The 21,604-nt window shown below is 40.3% G+C and overlaps 2 protein-coding genes across 3 annotated transcripts; both read left to right on the forward strand.

Moving 5' to 3' along the window:
• Positions 1 to 362: 362 nt before the first annotated feature.
• On the forward strand, positions 363 to 5,821 carry LOC107802582 (uncharacterized). Its single transcript, XM_016626112.2, has 5 exons — positions 363 to 488; positions 2,167 to 3,837; positions 4,363 to 4,466; positions 4,565 to 4,732; positions 4,804 to 5,821. Exons 2-5 carry the CDS (start codon positions 2,226 to 2,228, stop codon positions 5,575 to 5,577), a joined length of 2,658 nt encoding a protein of 885 aa, XP_016481598.2. The 5' UTR covers positions 363 to 488; positions 2,167 to 2,225; the 3' UTR covers positions 5,578 to 5,821.
• A 3,240-nt stretch (positions 5,822 to 9,061) lies between these two features.
• Positions 9,062 to 18,599, forward strand: LOC142164585 (uncharacterized). Of its 2 annotated transcripts, XM_075222540.1 has the most exons (3): positions 9,062 to 9,712; positions 11,310 to 11,410; positions 12,252 to 18,599. In XM_075222540.1, exon 3 carries the CDS (start codon positions 15,336 to 15,338, stop codon positions 16,410 to 16,412), a length of 1,077 nt encoding a protein of 358 aa, XP_075078641.1. In that variant the 5' UTR covers positions 9,062 to 9,712; positions 11,310 to 11,410; positions 12,252 to 15,335; the 3' UTR covers positions 16,413 to 18,599. The 2 variants fall into 2 exon arrangements, with proteins under 2 accessions (XP_075078641.1, XP_075078640.1); XM_075222539.1 differs by lacking the exon at positions 11,310 to 11,410 and having other exon boundaries at positions 9,063 to 9,712.
• The last annotated feature ends 3,005 nt before the right edge of the window (positions 18,600 to 21,604 follow it).

The raw sequence follows: 21,604 nt of genomic DNA on the forward strand, positions 1-21,604 counted from the left end.
CATTCCTGAAATAGACCTTCAAATAAACACATTCAAATAGTACAATTCAAACTCCCAAATATTTTTTTAAGTAGTACTCCCTCCGTTTTAATTTATGTGAACTTATTTGATTGGGCGTGAAATTTAAGAAAAAAATAAAGATTTTTGGAATTTGTGATCCTAAGCAAGTCCAAATGGGGGTCAGAGTATTTGTGTGGTTATAAAAGATTCTCATTAAGGGTAAAGTTGTAACTTTAAGCTAAATTGTTATCAAATTTAGAAAGGATTCATTCTTTTTGGAACGGATCAAGAAGGAAATAGGTTCACGTGAACTGGAACAGAGAGCGAATACTATATATATTTTTAATCTCAACCAAATCACTATTCGTTCACTCCATCTATTAGTTATTTCCCCTCTGCGTATTTCTTCACGTTCAGATAATAATGTTATAGCAGATAGCTGATTTTCTGGCAGCTACTATCTTCAACGTCTCTTGTCTAGCTTATAGGTTTGTCAATCAATTTAGTTTTTAGCTTCTCTCCTACTTTTACTCTGTGAATTTGTTAATTAATTTAATTTTTTTCCATGATCTCTGTTTCCTAATTTCTTATTCTTAATCTGCTCATCTTTTTTGACTTTGAGAAATTGGTGTGCTGCATTTGGAATGTTTTTGCTTTAACTAATGTTAGATACAGATGTCACTTTCTTAAGGGAGTTAATTTTTCTCAAAGTAAAGTTTGTTAACAGGTGGAGTACCCAATTATTATAATTTTTTTTTTTTTTTTTTTGGATTGGCAAAAAGATATTCGTTTGTTAAGGTTAAGTGGGCGTTTGGACATAAGAATTGTAAAATTCAGAGAAAAAAGTGAATTTTTTTTTCAAGTGAAAATGGTATCTAAAAATTAGAGTTATGTTTGGACATAGAATATAATTTTGGGTGTTTTTGAATTTTTATGAGTGATTTGAGTGAAAATTTTGAAAAATAGCCTTTGTAGAGTTTTTCAAATTTTCAAAAAAAATTCAAAATTTATCTTAGTGAAACTTTTACGGCCAAACATTTCGAAAAAAAGTAAAAAAAATTCGAAAAAAAAGTGAAATTTTTTTTTTATGGCCAAACGGGCTAAGTCTTCCATCTGTAGACCATCAGATGCATGCTACAAATGAAAATTTTGAAAGAGAATTCTATTTTATCTCTGATTTTTATGAAAGATTTCATTTTTTCATCAAATGTCATCTTAGTGTAGTTAATAATGGTTATAAGAAGTTGTCAAATTAGTTATTTTGTAAAATCTCTGAAAATTATGGCTTGATTTTAGTGGAAAATTAACACAAGACTCCCTTTGGTCCAATAATGAGTTTCATGGATAGCACTATAGGCCATTTTCATGTATGCATTTGGGATAGTGGAATAACCATTTAACAAAAACTAAATGGATGAAGATTCCTAAAGAAATGAGGTAAAAGGGCTGAATTCATTTATCTGCTGCTGAGTTTCAGAATTTTGAAGATTATACAAATGGCTTAGACCAAAAGCCATTATTAAGGAAACTTCTTTGATAGCACTAGCTAGGGGTGGCAAACCGGGGGGGGGGGGTCGGGTCGGATATGGTAAGGGTCGAAAACGGATAATACAAAAACAGATGAATTATCTGACCTAACGCATATTTAATACGGATACAAAATAGGTTAACCGGTAGATAATATGGTTATCCATGTATCCATGACTTCTTGAATATGATCACTTTTGGGAGAATTCCTAGTCACCCAAACTTGAGGAACCCCCAATTTGAAGCGTCGCAAACGTAAAAGTTAAACTCATTAGTTATCCATAGGTTATCCATTTTCTAAGCGGATAATATGGTTCTTATCCATATTTGACCTGTTTTTAAAAAGTTCATTATCCAACCTATTTTTTTAATGGATAATATGGATGGATAACTGTTTTCTTTTATCTATTTTGCCACCACTAGCACTAGCACTAGCACTTCCACTCACATTTTCTATGTCAATTTAATCTAGATTTTAGGGTTACTTATTAAATCACAGTGCTAAGGAAATATCTATATCAGTTTGTGTTATTTAATTTTTTTCCTTGACAAGCATGTAATAGCAGGTTGTTTAAGGTAAGAAAAGTTTATGAGGAATTCAAGTTTGTGAGCAGATGATTGAACTCAGGCTTTCTGCAGGTTTTTGCCTGAGGCGTTTTCAATCTTTTTCTTCTTAACTTGCTTCAGTGCATTTTGAAATGGCGAAAGAGAAGAGTGCAAGCTTAGGTAATAATGTTTCCCAGGCAAAGAAAAGTTTGGCCAAGAAAATGCAAGAGTTGAACAAAGAGCGGATTGTTGACAAGATATTTGTTCCTATTCCTGGATCATCCTCTAATTTTATATTAGGTCCATGCTTTAAGACTACGTTTCCTCCGGACCTCTATCCTCTTTACCCCTTAGCTGAAGGAGAGAAGCTACTTCTACACTCCGTGGAACCTGATTGGTTCAATGGTAAGTATTTGAAGTCACGGCCTTCTGCAAGTAGAGATTGGATTGATTGGGTAGATAGAGTTGAGAAGGCCAAGCGGGAGGTGTGGAAATCAGCGGATATATATGATGCCATTCAGTTGACAAAAAATGTTATCCCCGTGGACAAAAACCTTGTTTATGCTTCCTTGTGCTATTGGTCAATCTCCACAAACTCGTTCCACTTCAGATTTGGCATGATGGGGCCAACAGTACTAGATATTGTTGCCTTGACTGGACTTAGACCGCATGGCGAGGAAGTCAGTGTGATTCTTGGGATGGCTGGATCAACTTGTGATTTTACCAAGTATGGAAAAATTTATGATAATGCCTTATTATACCACAATTATCTCGACGCGTCAGAGGGAGAAATGGCTGTGACAGAGGAAGAACATATATCTTTTCTGTTTGCGTGGCTCTACGATCATCTGTTTTGGGACTCTTCTGTAAACATGATCAAGCAATGCACAAAACTGGCATTTGCTCTTGCTACGGGTAGAAAGCTTTCTTTGGCACCGTTTCTCTTGTCTAATTTATATCATGGATGCGCTGATATCATTAATGGCAAGTTTCAGTATGAAAGAGGTCCATTATGGATCTTGCAGTTCTGGCTACAGTCTTACTTTCCAGAATTTCGACCCGCAACCTTGGATTACGGTAATGCTCCGATCTGTGGGTTTCCCTTGACTGAAGGTGCATTGAGATATAAATCATTCAAGGAATACTTTAACTTCTTTCGTAAATGCTCATCGAGAACAGCCAGCCAATTCACGCCATTTTTTTCTAGGAAGTTTGGACCTGAGTGGTTTAAAAGGTCACTTGATCCTTACTTCCAAAAACTTAATAGGACAGAGTTAAAAGAGATTTGGGCTAGTTATCTTATTGCTCGAGACCTCCCATACAGTATCCTTCTAGATGAATCCTCGAAGTGCAAATGTGGGGTAGAACATTATTCTCCAAATCAGTTTGCTCGACAGTTTGGCATGACTCAGGCTGTTCCCGTGCACCAATCAGCCAGTGATCTTTCAATCAGAAGAGAGGCAGATAATGTTGAAGAAACTGAATCAAGGTTTTCCCAATTAAAAAGAAAATTCTCATTTGTTCCATTTAATATTAATCCGAGCTCTACGATGTTCTTTGATTCCTGGTGGTCCACTTATATCAACAATCGGGACAAGACTGTTATCGGTGTCCTCAGGAAGATCTCAGTCCATCTGACACCCTGTGTTGCGCCTCTCAGTCCATCTGACAGGCAAGAAGTTGCTGCTCCGAAGTCCATTGGTGTTAATGGCAATTCTCAGTCTGCAGTAAAATTGGGACAGAATATGAAGAGAAAATATAAAGGTATGATAACCTTCTTCATGGAATAAACTACTCCATACGATTTCTATTTGGCTGGTATATCCTTAGGGATAGAGGAACTACCAGAGGTATTTGAATTGTGTTGTAAATAGAGAAGGAAAATGTTGGTCAATGAGGCTAAATAGATAACTACTTTGTTCTGATTGTATCCTTCATATGATAACCCAATGGTCTCAATAACAACAACAACAACCACCCAGTATAATCCCACAAGTGGGGTCTGGGGAGGTTAGGATGTACGCAGCCTTACCCCTACCCTGTAAGGTTAGAGAGACTATTTCTGATAGATCCTCGGCTAAAGACCAAGGGTCTCAATAAGGCTGGCATAATATTAGTTGACAAGGGTTGAGGATTTTGTGCATATACCATTATATATTTGTATTTATTAGATTTTCGGATAGCTTTCAATGTTCTCTCTCTGCTTCTTGTCCTGTTCTCTGTTTGGTTTCTGTTTCTGCATTTTGATGTCTTGTATTGCCTCTTTATTCATTTCTTAATTGCTTTCAGGGGATAGTATTCCACTACAATCTTTGGCACAGCAAGATGAGCCCTTACAACAAAAGAACTCGCATGACACGGGTGTAAAGATACCTACGGGAACATTATGCAAGGTAAAAATTCCCACCCCCAAACGAGCCGCTGCCCCCTGGGATTATAATGCGATCCATTGGCCTGATTCCTTCACTTCACCGTAAATTCACCTTTTCAGAAGATGAAGACTTCCCTGAGGAATATGCCACTACCAGGCACAACTCCTACCATACCTTCTATATCAGTCGTTCCTACTCCTGCTAATGAAGACAGGATTAAGACATCCATCCAAGTTTCTGCTGATGATACACCAATCTCCACCTCGTGTTCCACTTCTGATGACGAAGTAAGTTCTCCGTATTACTTGTGTCATTATGTCTGATTACTCCATCTAACTTTGAGAGCTTTTTCTTTTAGGATGGTGAGGAAGGCACAGTTTCCCCATTATTAGCCAAGACCAGAAGCAAGACACCTGATATTACTGAACCACCTGACTGCCCTGTAAAATTTCATAATCTAGAAGACTTCTTTGCTCGAGTTAGTGGACAAATTAAACGAGCTCAATCTCGCAGTTTTTCTGCTGATCAATCTTCTTCCAAAGATGACAAGATATCCGCCACGCAAAAGTCTACACTGTCAGCAGAAATGCTTGCCACTGTGAAAGATGACATTGAGAGATTACTAACCATGTCTTCTGAAGACTTGCTTCTACCCAAAAATTGTTCAACATTAAATGCAGCACTATCGACATATGCTGCAACACCAAATTTATCGGCTGAGAGAGTGCTTGCCTTGTGGAAACTCAAAGAGAACCTTCCGCGACTTTTCTTAACCTTGCGTAGAGCTAAGAAGGACCAAGAGGAGTATTATAAGGAGGCTGCCAAGAAAGTGATCCTCGTCGATGAGCTCACAAAAGGTCAGGAATGCTACACCAACCTCAAAGATTGCAATGACAAGCTTGAACGTACAATCAGCAAGACGAAGGCAAGCTTGAAGGATACAATGACAAAAAGAAAAGCAATCCAAATGCAACTATTGAGTTTGGCTAAGAAGTGTTTTGAAAAGTCTACTGCTCTTGATGAAATGGAAGCTGACTTTCCTCTCCGCGAGGAGATGAAGAAGCTAGCTGATTCTGATGTTGCCCGAGTGGAAGAAAGTTTGAGAGAATTCAAGAGTAAGATAATCGAGTGATGCTTGCATAAACCATCGAACAATAACAACCTACCCAGAATTATCCCACACCGTGGGGTTTGGAGAGGGTAGTGTGTACGCTGACCGTACCCTTACCTTGTGAGGAGCTTGCATAAACCATCCGTCATGTGAATTTGCTGGCTAGTGATCCACAGTTTAAGAGCATGTAATTATCTTTTTTGCTATGTACAAACTTTTCTCTCTTTTGAATGGCATCCCTAAGCATAGCCAAGTTAGTCCAAACATGTAAAATGAAACGAGGAAGTGTACTTCTCGTTATGGTTTCCGGTAGGGGTGAAATTCAAAAATAACCAGGTTTACAAGCAGTAATTGAAAAATAGCCACAATTTCAAAAGTAATCGAATTTAACCACTTTTCATGTAAAAATAAATATGAACGAAACACTTTTCAAAATCCGAAAAATATTCCACCATAATATACTGGAGTTCCAGCATAATATATTGGCCAAGCATAATATGTTGGAAGTTCATACACATGTGCTCCAATCTCCAGTATATTATGCTGGAACTTTCCATGTGTTGGAGTTCCAGTATAATATGCTGGAAGTTCATACACAGTTGCACCAAACTCCAGTATATTATGCTGAAACTTTCCATGTTGTAGCAAAATATTGACTATTTTTCAATGACTTTGCAAACGCTGGCTATTTTTCGATTACTAGTTCGAAAACTGGCTAGCCCGTGCTATTTTCACTAGGGTTTCTGGTAGGGGTATCAATTTAAGCCCAAGCCCATTTGAACTTTCATAATATGCTGGAAGTTCAGAAAACTATGAACGAAAACACTTTTCAAAATCCGAAAAATATTCCAGCATAATATACTAGAGTTCCAGCATAATATACTGGTCCAGCATAATATGTTGGAAGTTCATACACATGTGCTTCAATTTCCAATATATTATGCTGGAACTTTCCGTGTGTTGGAGTTCCAGCATAATATGCTGGAAGTTCATACACAAGTGCACCAATCTTCAATATACTATGCCGGAACTTTCCGTGTTACAGCAAAATATTGGCTATTTTTTACGACTTTGCAAATGCTGGTTATTTTTCGATTACCAATTCGAAAACTAGCTAGCCCGTGCTATTTTCACTATGGTTTCTGGTAGGGGTATTAATTTAAGCCCAAGCCCATTTGACCCGCCCAATCCATCCAAGGTCTCTATTAGCTTAACTACAACATATAATGCTTCAGTGTCGAACATATATAACTCAATATCAAATTTACAATGGCTGAAATAGATTCTCTAATGTAGAAATAAATATTGTCCATGCCTGGCATTGTAAAACAAAGACTTACAATAGGATCATTGAATATTTGGATTATAAACTCTGTGATGATCATTGAATATTTCGTACTTTCCAGTTCTTATTTTTTACATGCATGTTAGTAGGCGAGGCTATTTAAAGCCTCAATAGGATTAGTAAGGTAAGGTTTAGCCCGGTTTGAGTTGCCTTGGTCCTATGCCTTTGGAAAAATATCCACACGGCTATGAGATTATATGCCCTCGTGAGACTTTGCCGGCAGCTACACCATGAATCCTCTACATGAGGCTGTCATCATAAGGCAATGTAAGGCGCAGATGAGTGATTATATAGCCAAGACATATGGTTAACAATACTGGTGCTATTGTCCCCCCTTATTTGTACTTTTCCGAATTGTTGTATTTTTTTCTTTTTCTTTTATTAATAAAAAACTAGCTCTAGGCGCTTGCCTAGCGGATTGCCAAAAAAACAAAAAAAAAGACTTATCCTATTTTCCTCTCTATTGTTTTGTTGTTCTTTTTTCTAGTTCTACACTTTAATTAATTACTTCTAGCTCACAAAACCAATTGCTTCCTGGTAGTTACTAAAGGCTTTAGGAAACGACGTCGTTGCTCTTGTTAGATTGGCTGTGAAGTAAATTCTAGTGCTAGTAGTACATGATTAGTAGTTATGGTTGGAGTATAATGTTCGAGGGTCACTGGTGTACACAGTACGTTCGAAAATCGGTAGATAATGTGCCCGCTCCTCTACTCTTCTCTACTTAAATAACAAGCATTTGTTTGCGACTCCTAACATGCGCCCAGAGGCGGACCTACATGGTGGCTTGAGGGGTCACGTGACCCCGTTAGCCTCGGCATAAATCCTGTATATACATATTATATATATTTGTGTGTATATATATATATATATATATATATATATATATATATATATATATATATATATATATATATATATATATATATGGGATATGGAAAAAGTTTAAGTGTGTACTCTAAAACAAAGAGGTGAATGAGAGAAGTGGTTGCTTTGGGCCCTTTAATTCCCAATTGTGATGAGGATGTTAGTTTGAAACCCCCCTTTAGCTTTTTTCTCCTCCTTTTATTTTTATTCTTTGAGTACAATATAATTTATATTTAATAGCAAATTGTTTTTTTTTTTACTTTTATCTTTCTTTTTTTATTTTGATTTCATTTATAATTTAGTACTAATACACAATAGTCAACTTAATTAATTTTATTCCTTCTCTTCCCATAGTACCCATTTTGCGAAGAAATCTCTCTCTCTCTCTCTCTCTCTCTCTCTCATATATATATATATATATATATATATATATATATATATATATATATATATATACATATATATATATATATTTATCGCTGGTGATTAGCATACAGTGGTGCCTCCCTCTTGCTCAAATCCTGGGTCCGCCTCTGCATGCGCCCTAATCCACACATCAGAAGCAGAATAATAGCATCTCATATAAAAAAAATGAAGAAGTATTATTAGGTAAAAGAAAGCTCATCACAACATCACAAGAGAGTAAAAATGCTCAAAGAGGAAAGCACACATCCAATGACAACCTTAGTCTTACATTTATAATATTTAAGCATAAATTGCATTATTTATTTAAAAAGAAAACATAACTTGCATATAAACATAAATTTAGAAGAAACCTCATTTCATCAACGCCAAGTATAAGTGTAGAAGTGTGATTTTTGACCCTCCCCAAGAATTTTCACATTTTTAGCGTAAATATTTTATTTAATCTAATATAGCTATTTCAACTATTTTTGACTTCTATACATTATTTCGTTACAAAATATATAAAATACAAAAAAAAAAGAAGTTTAGTGTATGTATTTCTCCTAAATTTGAAAAATACAAAAATAGTACTTTATATTTTATCTTTTTATAAAAAACAAAAATTACAAAAATAGTTTTGTTTTAATTGCCAGTCTTATTTTGATAGTTATTTTGCTTGCGTAGGATTAATTAAATAAGGTCGTATTTTTATTCTCGGTTATGGGGAAGGAATAATATTTGAGTTCAAACGACCCATTTTTAGGCTCAATACCTACTAACCTACCCTAAAACCTAGACTTATAAATACACCGACTCTTCAGACATTACAAGAGCCATGACTCTTTAGACATTAGAAGAGTCACGACTCTTCGGACACAATAAGAGACACGGACATGGGGGACCTCTTCAGACTTTGGAGATAAAAAGAGAATACACGGACAAAATTAAAGGGAGATAGATTTTGAAAGAGAGAGACTTTGGAGACCAAAAATGTGGATACTACTCACGTCTTTTTCTTCATTTCAGAGAGGGCACTAATGAAAACCCTACGCTGCCCAAACTCCATCCTCACCGGCGAACTTCCAAACAACCACGACACTGCCAACGTCCCCCACCTACTGTCACGCCGGACAGATCCTTAACCAACAGCGGTGACCGTGGTACGCCATTGACGAGCAGCAGCATTGCTGCGTCGACTAGTCACGACCCTCGTCGTCCACCCAAACCACCCGTCGACGACACTACCAGCGACCCCCACCAGACGAACAGCTGCTGCTGCAGCTTCTTCGACAGTGCTGCTGCTTTATGTCATGACGCACAACAGCCTCACGCTGCCTCGTCGCCCACCAGCAACTGAGCAGCTCATCTCTAACCATCGTTAAACGACGCAGAACAGTCCGTCGACCACACTACCAACAGCCCGTCGAGGTCGTTGGCAATCTTGGTTCGAGTTTTCCGTTTCCGTTGAGATCGTCGTTGTTCGTCGAGATCCGATACGTCGAGGTTGTTGTCCGAGTTTCTGTTCCGTTGTGGTCATTTCCGGTTAGTATTCTAAGTTGTAATTTTTAATCGATGAAAGGTCTAATTCTTTTCCTTTCTTCTTGCGATTTTGTCTCCTAAATTTGTCGTCTAATGAATGACTTTATGAAATGTTCTCGTGATTGACATTATCGTTTATGTGTTGATGTATTCTTAGTAAATGAATTGCTATGTTTGAATTGCTGTCTTTATTTGGAATATGAAAAAAATGAACTGATTTAATTTTGAGTTATTGGAATATAATATTATGATTAAATCTCATGTTAAACGATATATGCCTATCATTTTTCATTCTGAACTAGCATGCTAAGTGGTTATTTTAAATCATAATTGTGTTTCCTTGAATGTATTTTGTCTTTTACAGTGAATGTATTTTGTCTTTTGTCATCTCATTATTAATTTAGTACATTGGAATAGTGAGAGTGATTAATGAATTAATGAAAGGTAGATTTGGTTGAATTCATAGATGTTATTAATCAAGTTTCGTTGATTAGGTGCAATTAATAAATCATTGTGATTACGGGTATGGTTCCCGTGACGTAGTTGTGATGCTTAATTTCTAAATTTCGGGGGTGCATCTCATGTAACCCGATTATAATGGCTCTAGATAATCTTAGTGAATAAATTAGGATTTCTTTTTTTAGAGACAAATAAAGTAGAGAATCGTAGTTGCTTTTAGGTTTGCCCTTTAAATAATAAATAAGACGAGCCTCGCCAAATAAAATACGCAAATTATGGGGTTCTCAATAGATGGTTATTTTAAATAATTAGATTTCGGGACATGCCGTTTAACGAATTTTGCGGACTTCCCAAAATAATAACGCGTTAGTATCTTTAGGAGCGTATTTAATAATGTTATCTCCCTAAACTCGGGTGCATATTTATGTGATCCAAATCCAAATCTCAACTAAGTCGATATGTGTCAACAACCACGGGTGAATTGATATGACGTGGTTCGAGACACGTTTTCACGATGTTGTAATTCTCTTTAAAATAATGATAATTATAAAAGCGGTTAAAAGTTAAAATTTGCACATAGGTTCATAATTGTATAAAAATTAGATAATTAGGCCGAATATGACAGTTGAGCGACCGTGCTAGAACCACGAAACTCGGAAATGCCTAACACCTTCTCCCGGGTTAATAGAATTCCTTATCCAGATTTCTGGTACGCTAATTGTTAAATAGAGTCATTCTTTTCCTCGATTCGGGATTAAACCGGTGACTTAGGACACCATAAATCTCCCAAGTGGCGACTCTGAATTTTAATAATAAATCCCCTTTCGATTGTCCTTTAATTGGAAAAACTCCCTCTGCGCCTTGCGAGCGCGGGTGAAAAAGGAGGTGTGACAGCTCTGGCGACTCCGCTGGGGACGTAACCCAGAATCTCTAGTTCAGGGTTCAGAATTCGAGCTTAGATGAATTGTTATATTTGGCTTTATTTATTATTTGATCTTATTACATGTTTTGGCCTAAATGTGCAAAATGATGCTTTTTTTACCGCTTTGATATTATTTGAACTGTACATATAAACTATGCCGAAACCTTCTCTTCTCACCTCCGGGGATGTGCTTACTAGTTGAGACCCCTATTCTGTTAGTGTCATATCCTGAAATAAAAGAGGCTCGGAAAGTTTCTAAGTCGGATGGCCTTTTGGTTCCCGGAAAGGAGCTCCTTCCTCAACTCGAGTTGTCCGTTCAGGTACACTGTATAGTACAAACACCCAGGATAAACCTAGTATAACAAAACCTCATGCCGGATCCCTAGTAGGAACGTTTATTTGCATCATGTTGCATTTGACTTAGGGGACTCAACACAGGGGTTGGGTCCGTCTAGGACAAGCAACCTGAAATGAAAAAAGACCATCATGCTGCATCCTGTTTATTTTGCATATTTATTTGCTTTAGATTTGCATGCTAACCGGCTTCTGAAATCGAGAATTTTTGAAAAATTATGAAAAAGAGAAAAAGAAAAATAGCAGTGTAGGTAGATAACTACTTATTTTTAGAAAAATAAAACCAATGTCCAAGTAGTGTCAAAACCCTGCCGAAATTTTGAAAAAATGAAAAAAATTGTCTTTTTTAGTTTGATTTATTTGAAAAACAAAAGAAAGGAGTCTTGTTTACAAGTTTATTTTATGTTGGGCGAACTACGCCGGTTTGATTCTCACAGGGCGTGAGATACGTAGGCAACCCTCGTCGGGTCCAACCTCCCATTTTGCAAAAATAGATAAAAAATGTCAAATTTTAAAATCGTCATAGAGTCGGGCGATGCCGTTTTTGTCAGAAATAGCCGAATGTTCCCGAAAGGGATGCCGGAAGGCTGACTTTACATAAACGGCCACTTCTGTCATTGTTTTCGGATTTTTGATTGGTTGACTCACACAACCTTAAAATCTTCGTCCCTGAAGTGCTGAAAGGTCGTGTTCGGAAAATCGGGTCTTTCTTTTATGAAAAATAATCAAATCGTTTTGAGTTAAATAGTCAAATCGTTTTGAGTCAAATAAATTTTCTTTTGTTTAATCACATTAATAAATGTGCAGGATGAGCACGACTCAAAATGAACCTTTTTCAATCATGAATAAAATCCCTCTCCAGTTGCGGCTATGGTGGAATGATTTAGGCAAAGAAGGGCGAGACGAAGTCAAGAAACATCTGAAAGGTCTCACGGGTTTATTGGGTATCAGGCCTCGAGGGGATATTATAAGGGCACTGGTCCCTTACTGGGACCCGGCGCACAATGTCTTCCACTTCTCGGACTTTGAACTCACCCCGACTTTAGAGGAAATAGCCGGGTACATCGGCAGTGCTGAGGTTCCGTTGAGGCGTAAATAACTGGTTGCTCCAAGAGCCGTAGCGGTGCACCGGTTTTTGGACTCGTTAAAGATAGTCAGAACGATCCATAACCCAGACTTGGCGAAAGGTTTTTGCACTCTGAGCTTCATATACCAAAGATACGGCCACGTAGGAGGATTCGACAAGCGAGAAAACAAGTTGTGCAGCAAAAGTAACCGTCGATAGTGGGATGAACATAGACTGTTTGCTTTCATGATAACCTTCTTAGGGCTTTTAGTGTTCCTAAGAAAAGACGAGAATATTGACATAAAGGTAGCTGGGGTCGTCAGTACTTTGCTCACTCAAGATGACAGCACGTTTGCGCCCATGATTGTATCTGATGTCTTCCGAGCTCTCACGGCCTACAAAGCCAGAGGGAACTTTTTCGAAGGGTGTAACTTGTTATTGCAAATGTGGATGACTGAACACCTATGTCACCGAGCCCAGTTCCTGAGCCATGGATCTTCTGAGAAAACCTGCATAGAGGAGTTCTACACCAGAATTAATGAGGTCCGCTTACCTGAAGGAGTCTCGGCATGGACCTCATACTTTCAGACCCTCAACGCCAGTCAAATACAGTGGACACTGGGATGGTTACCGATCGAAGAAATCATATATATGCCAGCAGCTAGGCCCCATTTTCTCTTGATGGGGCTTAAGAGCATTCAACCTTATGCGCCGTATCGGGTTTTGAGGCAACTTGGGAGTTGTCAGATAGTGCCGAAAGATGAGGACCTGAGCACCCAAGTGACTGAGATCAGTTCCGATGGCCAGTTTCCTGAACCAAGGGTCCGCCAGATTTGGAGCCAATGTCAATACTTGGAGGCAAATACTTGTGTACTGAATCGGGCAAGAGGGGAAGTTTCACCCGGATATCAGGCTTGGTACAAAGGGGAAGTGTCATCTGGAAGGCCGGCTAAATGACCTCACCTTCAAGAGTTTGCCAAGTCCTCACAAGAGCATTGGGACTGGTTGGCGAAAGAAGAAGAATACAGGGCCACAATAGGCAAGTTGAAACAGCAAGTCACAAATCTTCAGTTTGAAAGAGAAATTCAGATCGCGACCGATGAAGGGGACAAAAAGAAATCAGCCCAAAAAAAAATGACTCCCTTAGAGCTCAAAACCGACAAGTGATAATAGATGCCGATAACCAACGGAGAAGCCGGTTCGATAAAAGGCTGATAGCAGGGTTAAGGAATCAGGTCATTGAAAGCTGAAAGGACTTGGAAAGATCCGAGGCTAGCATAGCAAGAATGCGGTCCAGATGGGAAAAAGGTGCAGCCACGCGGAAAAAGCACCTATGGCAAGTGAGAAGGGATTATGAAGGGAGCATTGAAATATTAAGAGAAACAAATTCCACTCTCAGAGATCGGGTCTTTAAACAAGCCCGAGATGCTAGAACGGACAGGGAGCGCTGCTATGATTGAATAGCCCGAATGGAAGAACAAATGGAGAGGTTCCAAGATCGGCTCGTTGACAACACTCAAGTATTGGGATTAAAGAATCAACGAATAGAACGGCTTTGTATGGAAAGGGATAGAATCAGGGGTAGGATCGATGAGATTAGGCACTACATCACCACGAGGTGCCTAACCTGTGAGGAAATGCCCCGTGATACCCTTTTTGCCTCAGACATGGGTTATGTCCACCGGATCATGGAGGAATTAAAAAGCTTGCAAAGAGGCCTTACACCAAAGCCCGCGGAAAGGCCGAACGATTCCTCGCGGGCACCAAAATTCAAGGCCTTAATGTATCCCTAGTTCAAGTCTGCACTTGTTGTTTTTAAGAGTCTGTTGTCTACCTTTCTGTTCTCTTTTCATATCAAACAATGTTAATAGTGTGGCGTCTGTATTTTGTTTGTCTTTTTTTTTCAAATGGGTAGCTTGTAATAGCATATTTTGGTAATAAAATAAAAAAAAAATTGTGTCTTTATTTTTACTTGTGGCAGAACTATGCCCGGCCTGATTCATACGGGGATATGATACGTAGGCAATCCACATAAGATTCGACCATCACTAAAAAGAAAAAAAAGGCATTGTGAATAAAATAAATGAAAAAAGGACATAAAAAGGAAGAGTAAGCCGGGATGACGCATGCAATCGAAGCAAAAACATGTTAGAAATGGTTAAACTACCTAGGAACATTGCATTCCCCAATGTGAAATTGCAATATGTGTTAAACTCTAATGCTAACAAGTTTGTTGTTTATACCAGAGAAAGAGATTTCAAAACAGTTAGCTCGTTAGAACGTTCTGGCAGATTACCATTACCACACAAGATCAAAAGGGCTCATTCCGGAAAGTATGTCTGGTTCGGACAAAAGTGTTGAGGAGGAAAAGACGGAGATACAAATGATGAAGGAGGAAGTAGACAGGTTGAGACAAGAGATAGCTGGGATGCACCTAGCCTGGGCTAAGGGACAAACACCACCAATACTTCCCCCTACTCCTACCCTTCCACTGGTCCATCAACGAGCTTCCCCATTGTCCAATACTATCAAGGGAAACTTCCTATAATCCCCAAGCTTCACCACCCAAACAAAACCCTCCTCCACCAGCTGTTCCTATTTTCGTGGCACCTCCACCCGCCACATTGAAAAAATCATCTGATGAACTAGTGTTTCAGGTTCACGACAATCAATACTATCCTCCTGAACTCACCTTCAAAGCACCCGAGCCATACACTTATACCCCTCACCTTCAGCTCCCGACAGAAACTGAGAGGCCAGCTAAGAATCCGGAGCAGGATGAAGTTCTCCGTAAAGTGAAAAGCCTGGAGCAATCCTTCAGGAATATGCATGGATTGGCAAACCAAGTCAGTGTGTCCTATAAATATCTGTGTCCCTTCCCCGATGTTCAATTGCCGGCAGGTTTTAAGATGCCAAAGTTTGATCTATATGAGGGATATGGTGATCCCATGGCGCATCTACAAGGTTTCTGCAGTAAGATGAGAGGGGCAGGTGGAAAGGATGAGTTGCTGCTAGCTTATTTTGGTCAAAGTTTAAGCGGGTCTGCATTAGAATGGTACACGAGGCAGGATTCTAGCAGGTGGTATACCTGGGACGATCTAGCACAAGCATTTGCAGGTCATTTCCAGTATAACCTTGAGATCGTCCCCGACCGTCTCACACTGTTAAAACTGGAGAAAAAGACTGGAGAGAGCTTCACGGAATTCGGATTCCGTTCGAGAGAACAAGCAGCAAGAGTCGATCCACCAATGAGGGAAGGTGAAATGGTGGACTACTTCTTACAAACGTTGGAGCCAACTTACTTTGGTCACCTGGTGACGTCAGTTGGTAAATCTTTCAATAAAGTATTAAAAATGGGTGGCATGGTTGAAGAGGGACTCAAGTCCAACAAGATAATGAGTTATTCGGCGACCAAGGCCACAACTCAGGCTATCCAAAGTGGCACGGGAGGTGCGCTCGGGAAAAGAAGAGAGAGGAGGTCGCAACAGTCGAAGCAGGTACTTGGTCCAAATCCAGAGGCCCTTCCCTCGCTACCAACCCAGACCCCATTACCCAAATTATCCACACACTCCATACAACCCTCCACAACCCTATTATCCACCACAAGAGCCACATTTCTCCGTCCATCACGCCAAAACTTACACCTAGCCTCCGGTTCGCCCGCAATGGCGTGCACCGGCTCCCCAACATATATATCCACCTCCACAAAACACATACCCACCTCCGCAAAGCACATACTCACAACCAAGGGCCTACAGGAATCCTTTAGGGCCAAGCTTCCGCGGAAATTAGGCTTTCAGGAACGAGAGGGTGCAGAGGTCGAGAACATTCACTCTGCTGGGAGAAACCTATACTACTTTGTTCCACAAGTTGAGGCAGTTAGGCCTATTAAGTCCTGTTGAACCCAAATTGCCAAATCCCCTTCCCAAAAATCTGGACCACTCAGTAAGCTGTGAATATTGTTCGGGGGCTCCCGGGCATGATACTGAGAAGTGTTCGAAGTTGAAGACTGCCGTACAATATCTTATTGACACAAATAGGATCGAGGCTCAGGCACCAGAGGCACCCAACATCAATGAAAACCTGTTACCGATGCACCATGAGGCCCACATGATCGAACTAGTGCACGAAGGAGGGAAACCTAAAACACCCTCACAAACGGTAATGTTGATTCGTGCCAGTCCAAACGAAAAGTCGACCAGTAGAAAGGTAGTGGTACAGTTGGGAAAAGAAGATGAAAAGCCATTTGTGGTAGTGGGGAAAGGTTCGTCTGTTGCTACGAAGAAGCCAGAATCAGTCAAGGTAGTGCTGCAGGGAGTATCAAGCACACTAGTGTTGGTGGTGAAGGGGGTCCACGTAGAACCAGTTGTTATCAGGCCAGTAATGCAGTTGCCGATAACAAATGAGAAAGCTGTGCCATGGAGCTACAGTCAAGTGACAGTGATGCATAAGGGGAATGAGGTTGTGGAAGAAGTATACGAGGCCCAGGGGTTAACTCGTTCGGGAAGATGTTTTGTTCCCGCAGAATTGAGAATGGCCAATCCTGTAACAATAAAGAAGCCAGTAACGGAGGAAGAAGCAGAAGAGTTTTTAAAGAAGATGAAGGCACATGACTACTCCATTGTAGAGCAGTTAAGGAGGACCCCAGCCTAGATCTTGTTGCTATCCTTGTTGATCCATCCAAACGATCATTGTCAGGCATTAATGAAGATTTTGAATGAAGACCATGCCCCGGACAAGCTCTCAGTGAACCATTTGGAGAAAATAGCGCACAAAATCTTCGAAGTAAATCGAGTGACATTCTCTGACGATGAATTACCGATAGAGGGTACAAAACACAACAGAGCACTTTACCTGACGGTGAAATGCGAAGAATCGGTGGTCACTCGAGTACTAATTGATATTGGGTCAAGTGTCAATATCTGTCCTTTGTCCACTTTGAACAAACTGAAGGTTGCTGATGATAGGATCCACAAGAACAGCGTCTGCTTCCGAGGTTTTAATGGGGGCGGTATTGACACAGTGGGTGATATCATACTGGAATTGACAATTGGTCCGGTCGAGTTCACCATGGAATTTCAAGTGATAGATGTGGCAGTGTCGTATAATCTTTTGTTGGGACAACCCTGGATCCACGCAGCCAAAGCAGTGCCTTCTACACTGCATCAGATGGTTAAATTTGAATGGAATAGACAAGAGATTGTGGTACACGGGGATGACGGCACACATACCGTCAGTGATGACATTGTGCCTTTCATAGAAACCGACGATGACAAGGGCCCATGGGTTTATCAGGTTTTTGACGCAGTCTTAGTAGACAAAATTCCTGAGGGTGGGGGCCTTCCACTTCCCAGAATCGCAGCTGCAACCTTCATGATAGCCTCGGAGATGTTGAACAACGGGTTTGTACCAAGAAAAAGGTTTGGGGATTGATCTGCAGGGAATGGTCCAACCAGTTTCTTTGCCCAAGAACCTGGATACTTTTGGGCTGGGATTCAAGCCTACCGCAGCGGATGTAAAGCGGGCCCGCCAGTTGAAAAAAAGAGTCTGGGTCCTTCCTAAGCCAATCCCACGCCTGTCCATATCATTTGTCAGAGCAGGGTTCAGAACGTTGCCGGTCCCGGAAATTCTCGGACCCCTGATCGGGCCAGATAGAGATTTGAATGAGGGCTTTGAAAGGATGTTCGCTGATGTCAACATGATAGAAGCTGGAGAGGGTTCCAGTAAGGCAGACATACAGTTTGCGGGTCCTAAGGCCAAGGTCAACAATTGGACATCTACTCATCTTCCTACCCGGAGGGAGTCTTGGTAGTAGGCTTTGGATTTTCTTTCTTGTGTTTTGGGATTATTCAGAGTTGTAATCCAGTTTTTGTTTTATCTTTGTATTCTGCAAAAGTGTGAAACTTTGTTATCCCGCAGTTTACAACAACAACAACAACAACAACAACCCAGTGTAATCCCACTAGTGGGGTCTGAGAGGGTAGTGTGTATGCAGACCTTACCCCTACCCCGGAGGAGTAGAGAGGCTGTTTCCGAAAGACCCTCGGCTCAATAAGACAAAAGGACAAAAGAACAAAAGGAAACAATATTAGTAAATGATGTAAATAATAAATAGCACACTCTCTAGTTCGCCTTCACTTTCCATAGTCACAGAACAATATGAAAGAAATACATACATATATATATATATGAAAAATAAGAACAACATGAAATCAAGAGGCATGATACCAAGCAAAAGCAAAATAGTATCCTTACCAAACTAGTCCCCCAAAGTTATGACATAAGACAATACTCAGCTACTTCCTAGACTACAACCTTAATACTGTTTTCTTCTTTCTCTTTCTGAACAGTTCTTTTCATACTGGTTCTAATGATATGGCATGCACAACGGATATTCAACCTAGTCTAAAAGATCAATCTGATTCCAAACTAACTATACAAGAGGTCGATTATGATAATGAATCGGAATACGATGAGGATGAAGCCTTCGAAGAGATAAACAGAGAGTTAAGCCAGTTTGAAGAGAAATCCAGGCCCAACTTAAATGACACAGAAGCCATCAATTTAGGGGATGCAGTCGATATCAGGGAAACTAAAATAAGCATCCACATTGCACCAAATATCAGGGAAGAATTAATCAAAACACTTATTGAGTTCAAAGATGTTTTTGCATGGTCGTATGATGACATGCCGGGGTTAAACACAGATTTAATGGTTCATAAATTGCCCACTGACCCGACATACCCTCCCGTCGAGCAGAAATTGAGGAAGTTCAAGACGGATATGAGTGTGAAGATTAAAGAGGAAGTAACCAAGCAGCTGCAAGCAAAGGTTATTCGTGTCACTCGATATCCTGATTGGTTGGCTAATGTGGTGCCGGTGCCGAAGAAAGATGGGAAGATCAGGGTGTGTGTTGATTACCGCAATCTGAACAGGGCAAGTCCAAAGGACAACTTTCCTTTACCCAACATCCATATCTTGATTGACAATTGTGTCAGACGTGAGATCATATCTTTTGTAGATTGCTATGTTGGGTATCATCAGATTCTGATGGATGAAGAAGATGCGGAAAAGACGACATTCATTACACCGTGGGGAACTTATGGCTACCGGGTAATGCCATTTGGTTTGAAGAATGCTGGGGCAACGTACATGAGAGCAATGACTACTGTGTTTCATGACATGATCCACAAAGAAATTGAGGTGTACGTGGACGATGTGATCATAAAATCCAAGCATCAGGAAAACCACGTAGCCGACTCAAGGAAGTTTTTACAAAGGCTTCGAAGTTACGATATTAAGCTCAACCCGGCCAAATGTACATTTGGAGTTCCATCTGGAAAGCTGTTGGGATTCATCGTCAGTCGACGAGGTATTGAACTGGACCCGTCGAAGATCAAATCTATCCAAGATTTGCCACCGCCAAAGAACACGACAGAAGTAATGAGTCTGTTGGGAAGGTTGAATTACATCAGCAGGTTTATTGCACAACTCACAACAACCTATGAACCCATTTTTCGGCTACTGAAGAAAGATGCTGCGATAGAATGGACGGCAAAATGTTAGGAGGCATTTGACCAGATCAAAAGATATTTATCAAATCCACCTGTGTTGGTTCCACCTGAGCGGGGAAGACCGTTAATTCTTTATCTAACGGTCCTGGAGAATTTGTTTGGTTGCGTGTTGGGGCAACACGACATTATAGGAAGGAAGGAGCAAGCCATCTATAATCTCAGCAAAAAGTTTACAGTATATGAGGTTAAGTACACTCAACTCGAGAAGAAATGTTGCGCCCTAACTTGGGTGACCCAGAAATTGAAGCATTATTTGTCCTCATATACTACTTATCTCATTTCATGCTAAGATCCACTAAAGTATATTTTCTAGAAGCCTATGCCCACAAGGAGGTTAGCTAAATGGCAAATATTACTCACGGAGTTTGACATCGTCTATGTGACGAGGACGGCCATGAAAGCCCAAGCACTGGCCGATCACTTGGCTGAGAATCCTGTTGATGAAGAATACGAGCAGTTGAGGACGTATTTTTCTGACGAGGAAGTGATGCATATAGATGAGTTGGAATTATCTGAGGAACCAGGTTAGAAGTTTTTCTTTGATGGAGCCACAAATGCGAAGGGAGTTGGAATAGGAGCAGTACTTATTTCTGAAACAGGACGTCATTATCCTGTTACAGCTCAGCTGCGTTTCTATTGTACCAACAATATGGCTGAGTATGAGGCATGCATTTTGGGTCTTCGACTAGCTGCAGACATGGATGTCCAGGACGTTTTGGTCTTGGGAGACTCGGACCTCCTGGTGCATCAGATTCAGGGTGAATGGGAAACACGGGATTTGAAGCTCATACCATATTGACAATGTTTGCACGATCTGAGCAAGCGATTTCAATCAGTGGAGTTCAGACACATCCCAAGAGTTCACAATGAGGTTGCCGATGCATTGGCCACTTTAGCATCGATGTTTCACCACCCAGACAAAATTCATGTTGACCCGTTGCACATCCAGGTTCGTGATCAGCATGCTTATTGCAACATGATAGGGGAAGAAGAGGATGGCGAGCCATGGTTTTATGACGTCAAGGAGTACCTCAGGATGGGGATATACCCGGAGCAGGCCACCGAAGATAAAAAAAAAGAGCCATTCGGCGATTGTCAAGTGGATTCTTCCTCAGTGGATGAGTGTTGTACAAAAGAACCCCAGATTTGGGATTCCTGAGATGTATAGATGCCAGTCAAGCCACGACAGTTATGACAGAGGTACATGTTGGAGTTTGTGGGCCACATATGAGCGAATATGTATTGGCAAAGAAGATTCTTCGAGCAGGGTACTATTGGCTCACTATAGAGCGTGATTGTATCAATTTCGTGCGAAAATGCCATCAGTGTCAGATACACGTAGATTTGATTCATTTTCCGCCGACAGAATTGCATACAATGTCAGCGCCATGGCCATTTGTTTCCTGGGGCATGGATGTCATTGGACCTATTGAGCCGGCAGCTACCAACGGTCATAAGTTCATTCTGGTGACCATCGACTATTTCACTAAGTGGGTTAAAGCTAAAACTTTCAAGTCGGT

Source organism: Nicotiana tabacum, chromosome 10, assembly GCF_000715075.1.
Source record: "Nicotiana tabacum cultivar K326 chromosome 10, ASM71507v2, whole genome shotgun sequence".
Taxonomy (NCBI): domain Eukaryota; kingdom Viridiplantae; phylum Streptophyta; class Magnoliopsida; order Solanales; family Solanaceae; genus Nicotiana; species Nicotiana tabacum.

What these genes read in the sequence shown, in the direction of transcription:
- LOC107802582 (XM_016626112.2), top strand. Translation starts at nt 2,226, where the DNA reads ATGGCGAAAGAGAAGAGTGCAAGCTTAGGTAATAATGTTTCCCAGGCA. An exon ending in TATGAAGAGAAAATATAAAG is followed by an intron (nt 3,838 to 4,362) that starts GTATGATAACCT and finishes AATTGCTTTCAG; the next exon opens with GGGATAGTATTCCACTACAA. An exon ending in GTTCCACTTCTGATGACGAA is followed by an intron (nt 4,733 to 4,803) that starts GTAAGTTCTCCG and finishes TTTTTCTTTTAG; the next exon opens with GATGGTGAGGAAGGCACAGT.
- LOC142164585 (XM_075222540.1), top strand. Translation starts at nt 15,336, where the DNA reads ATGCATGGATTGGCAAACCAAGTCAGTGTGTCCTATAAATATCTGTGT.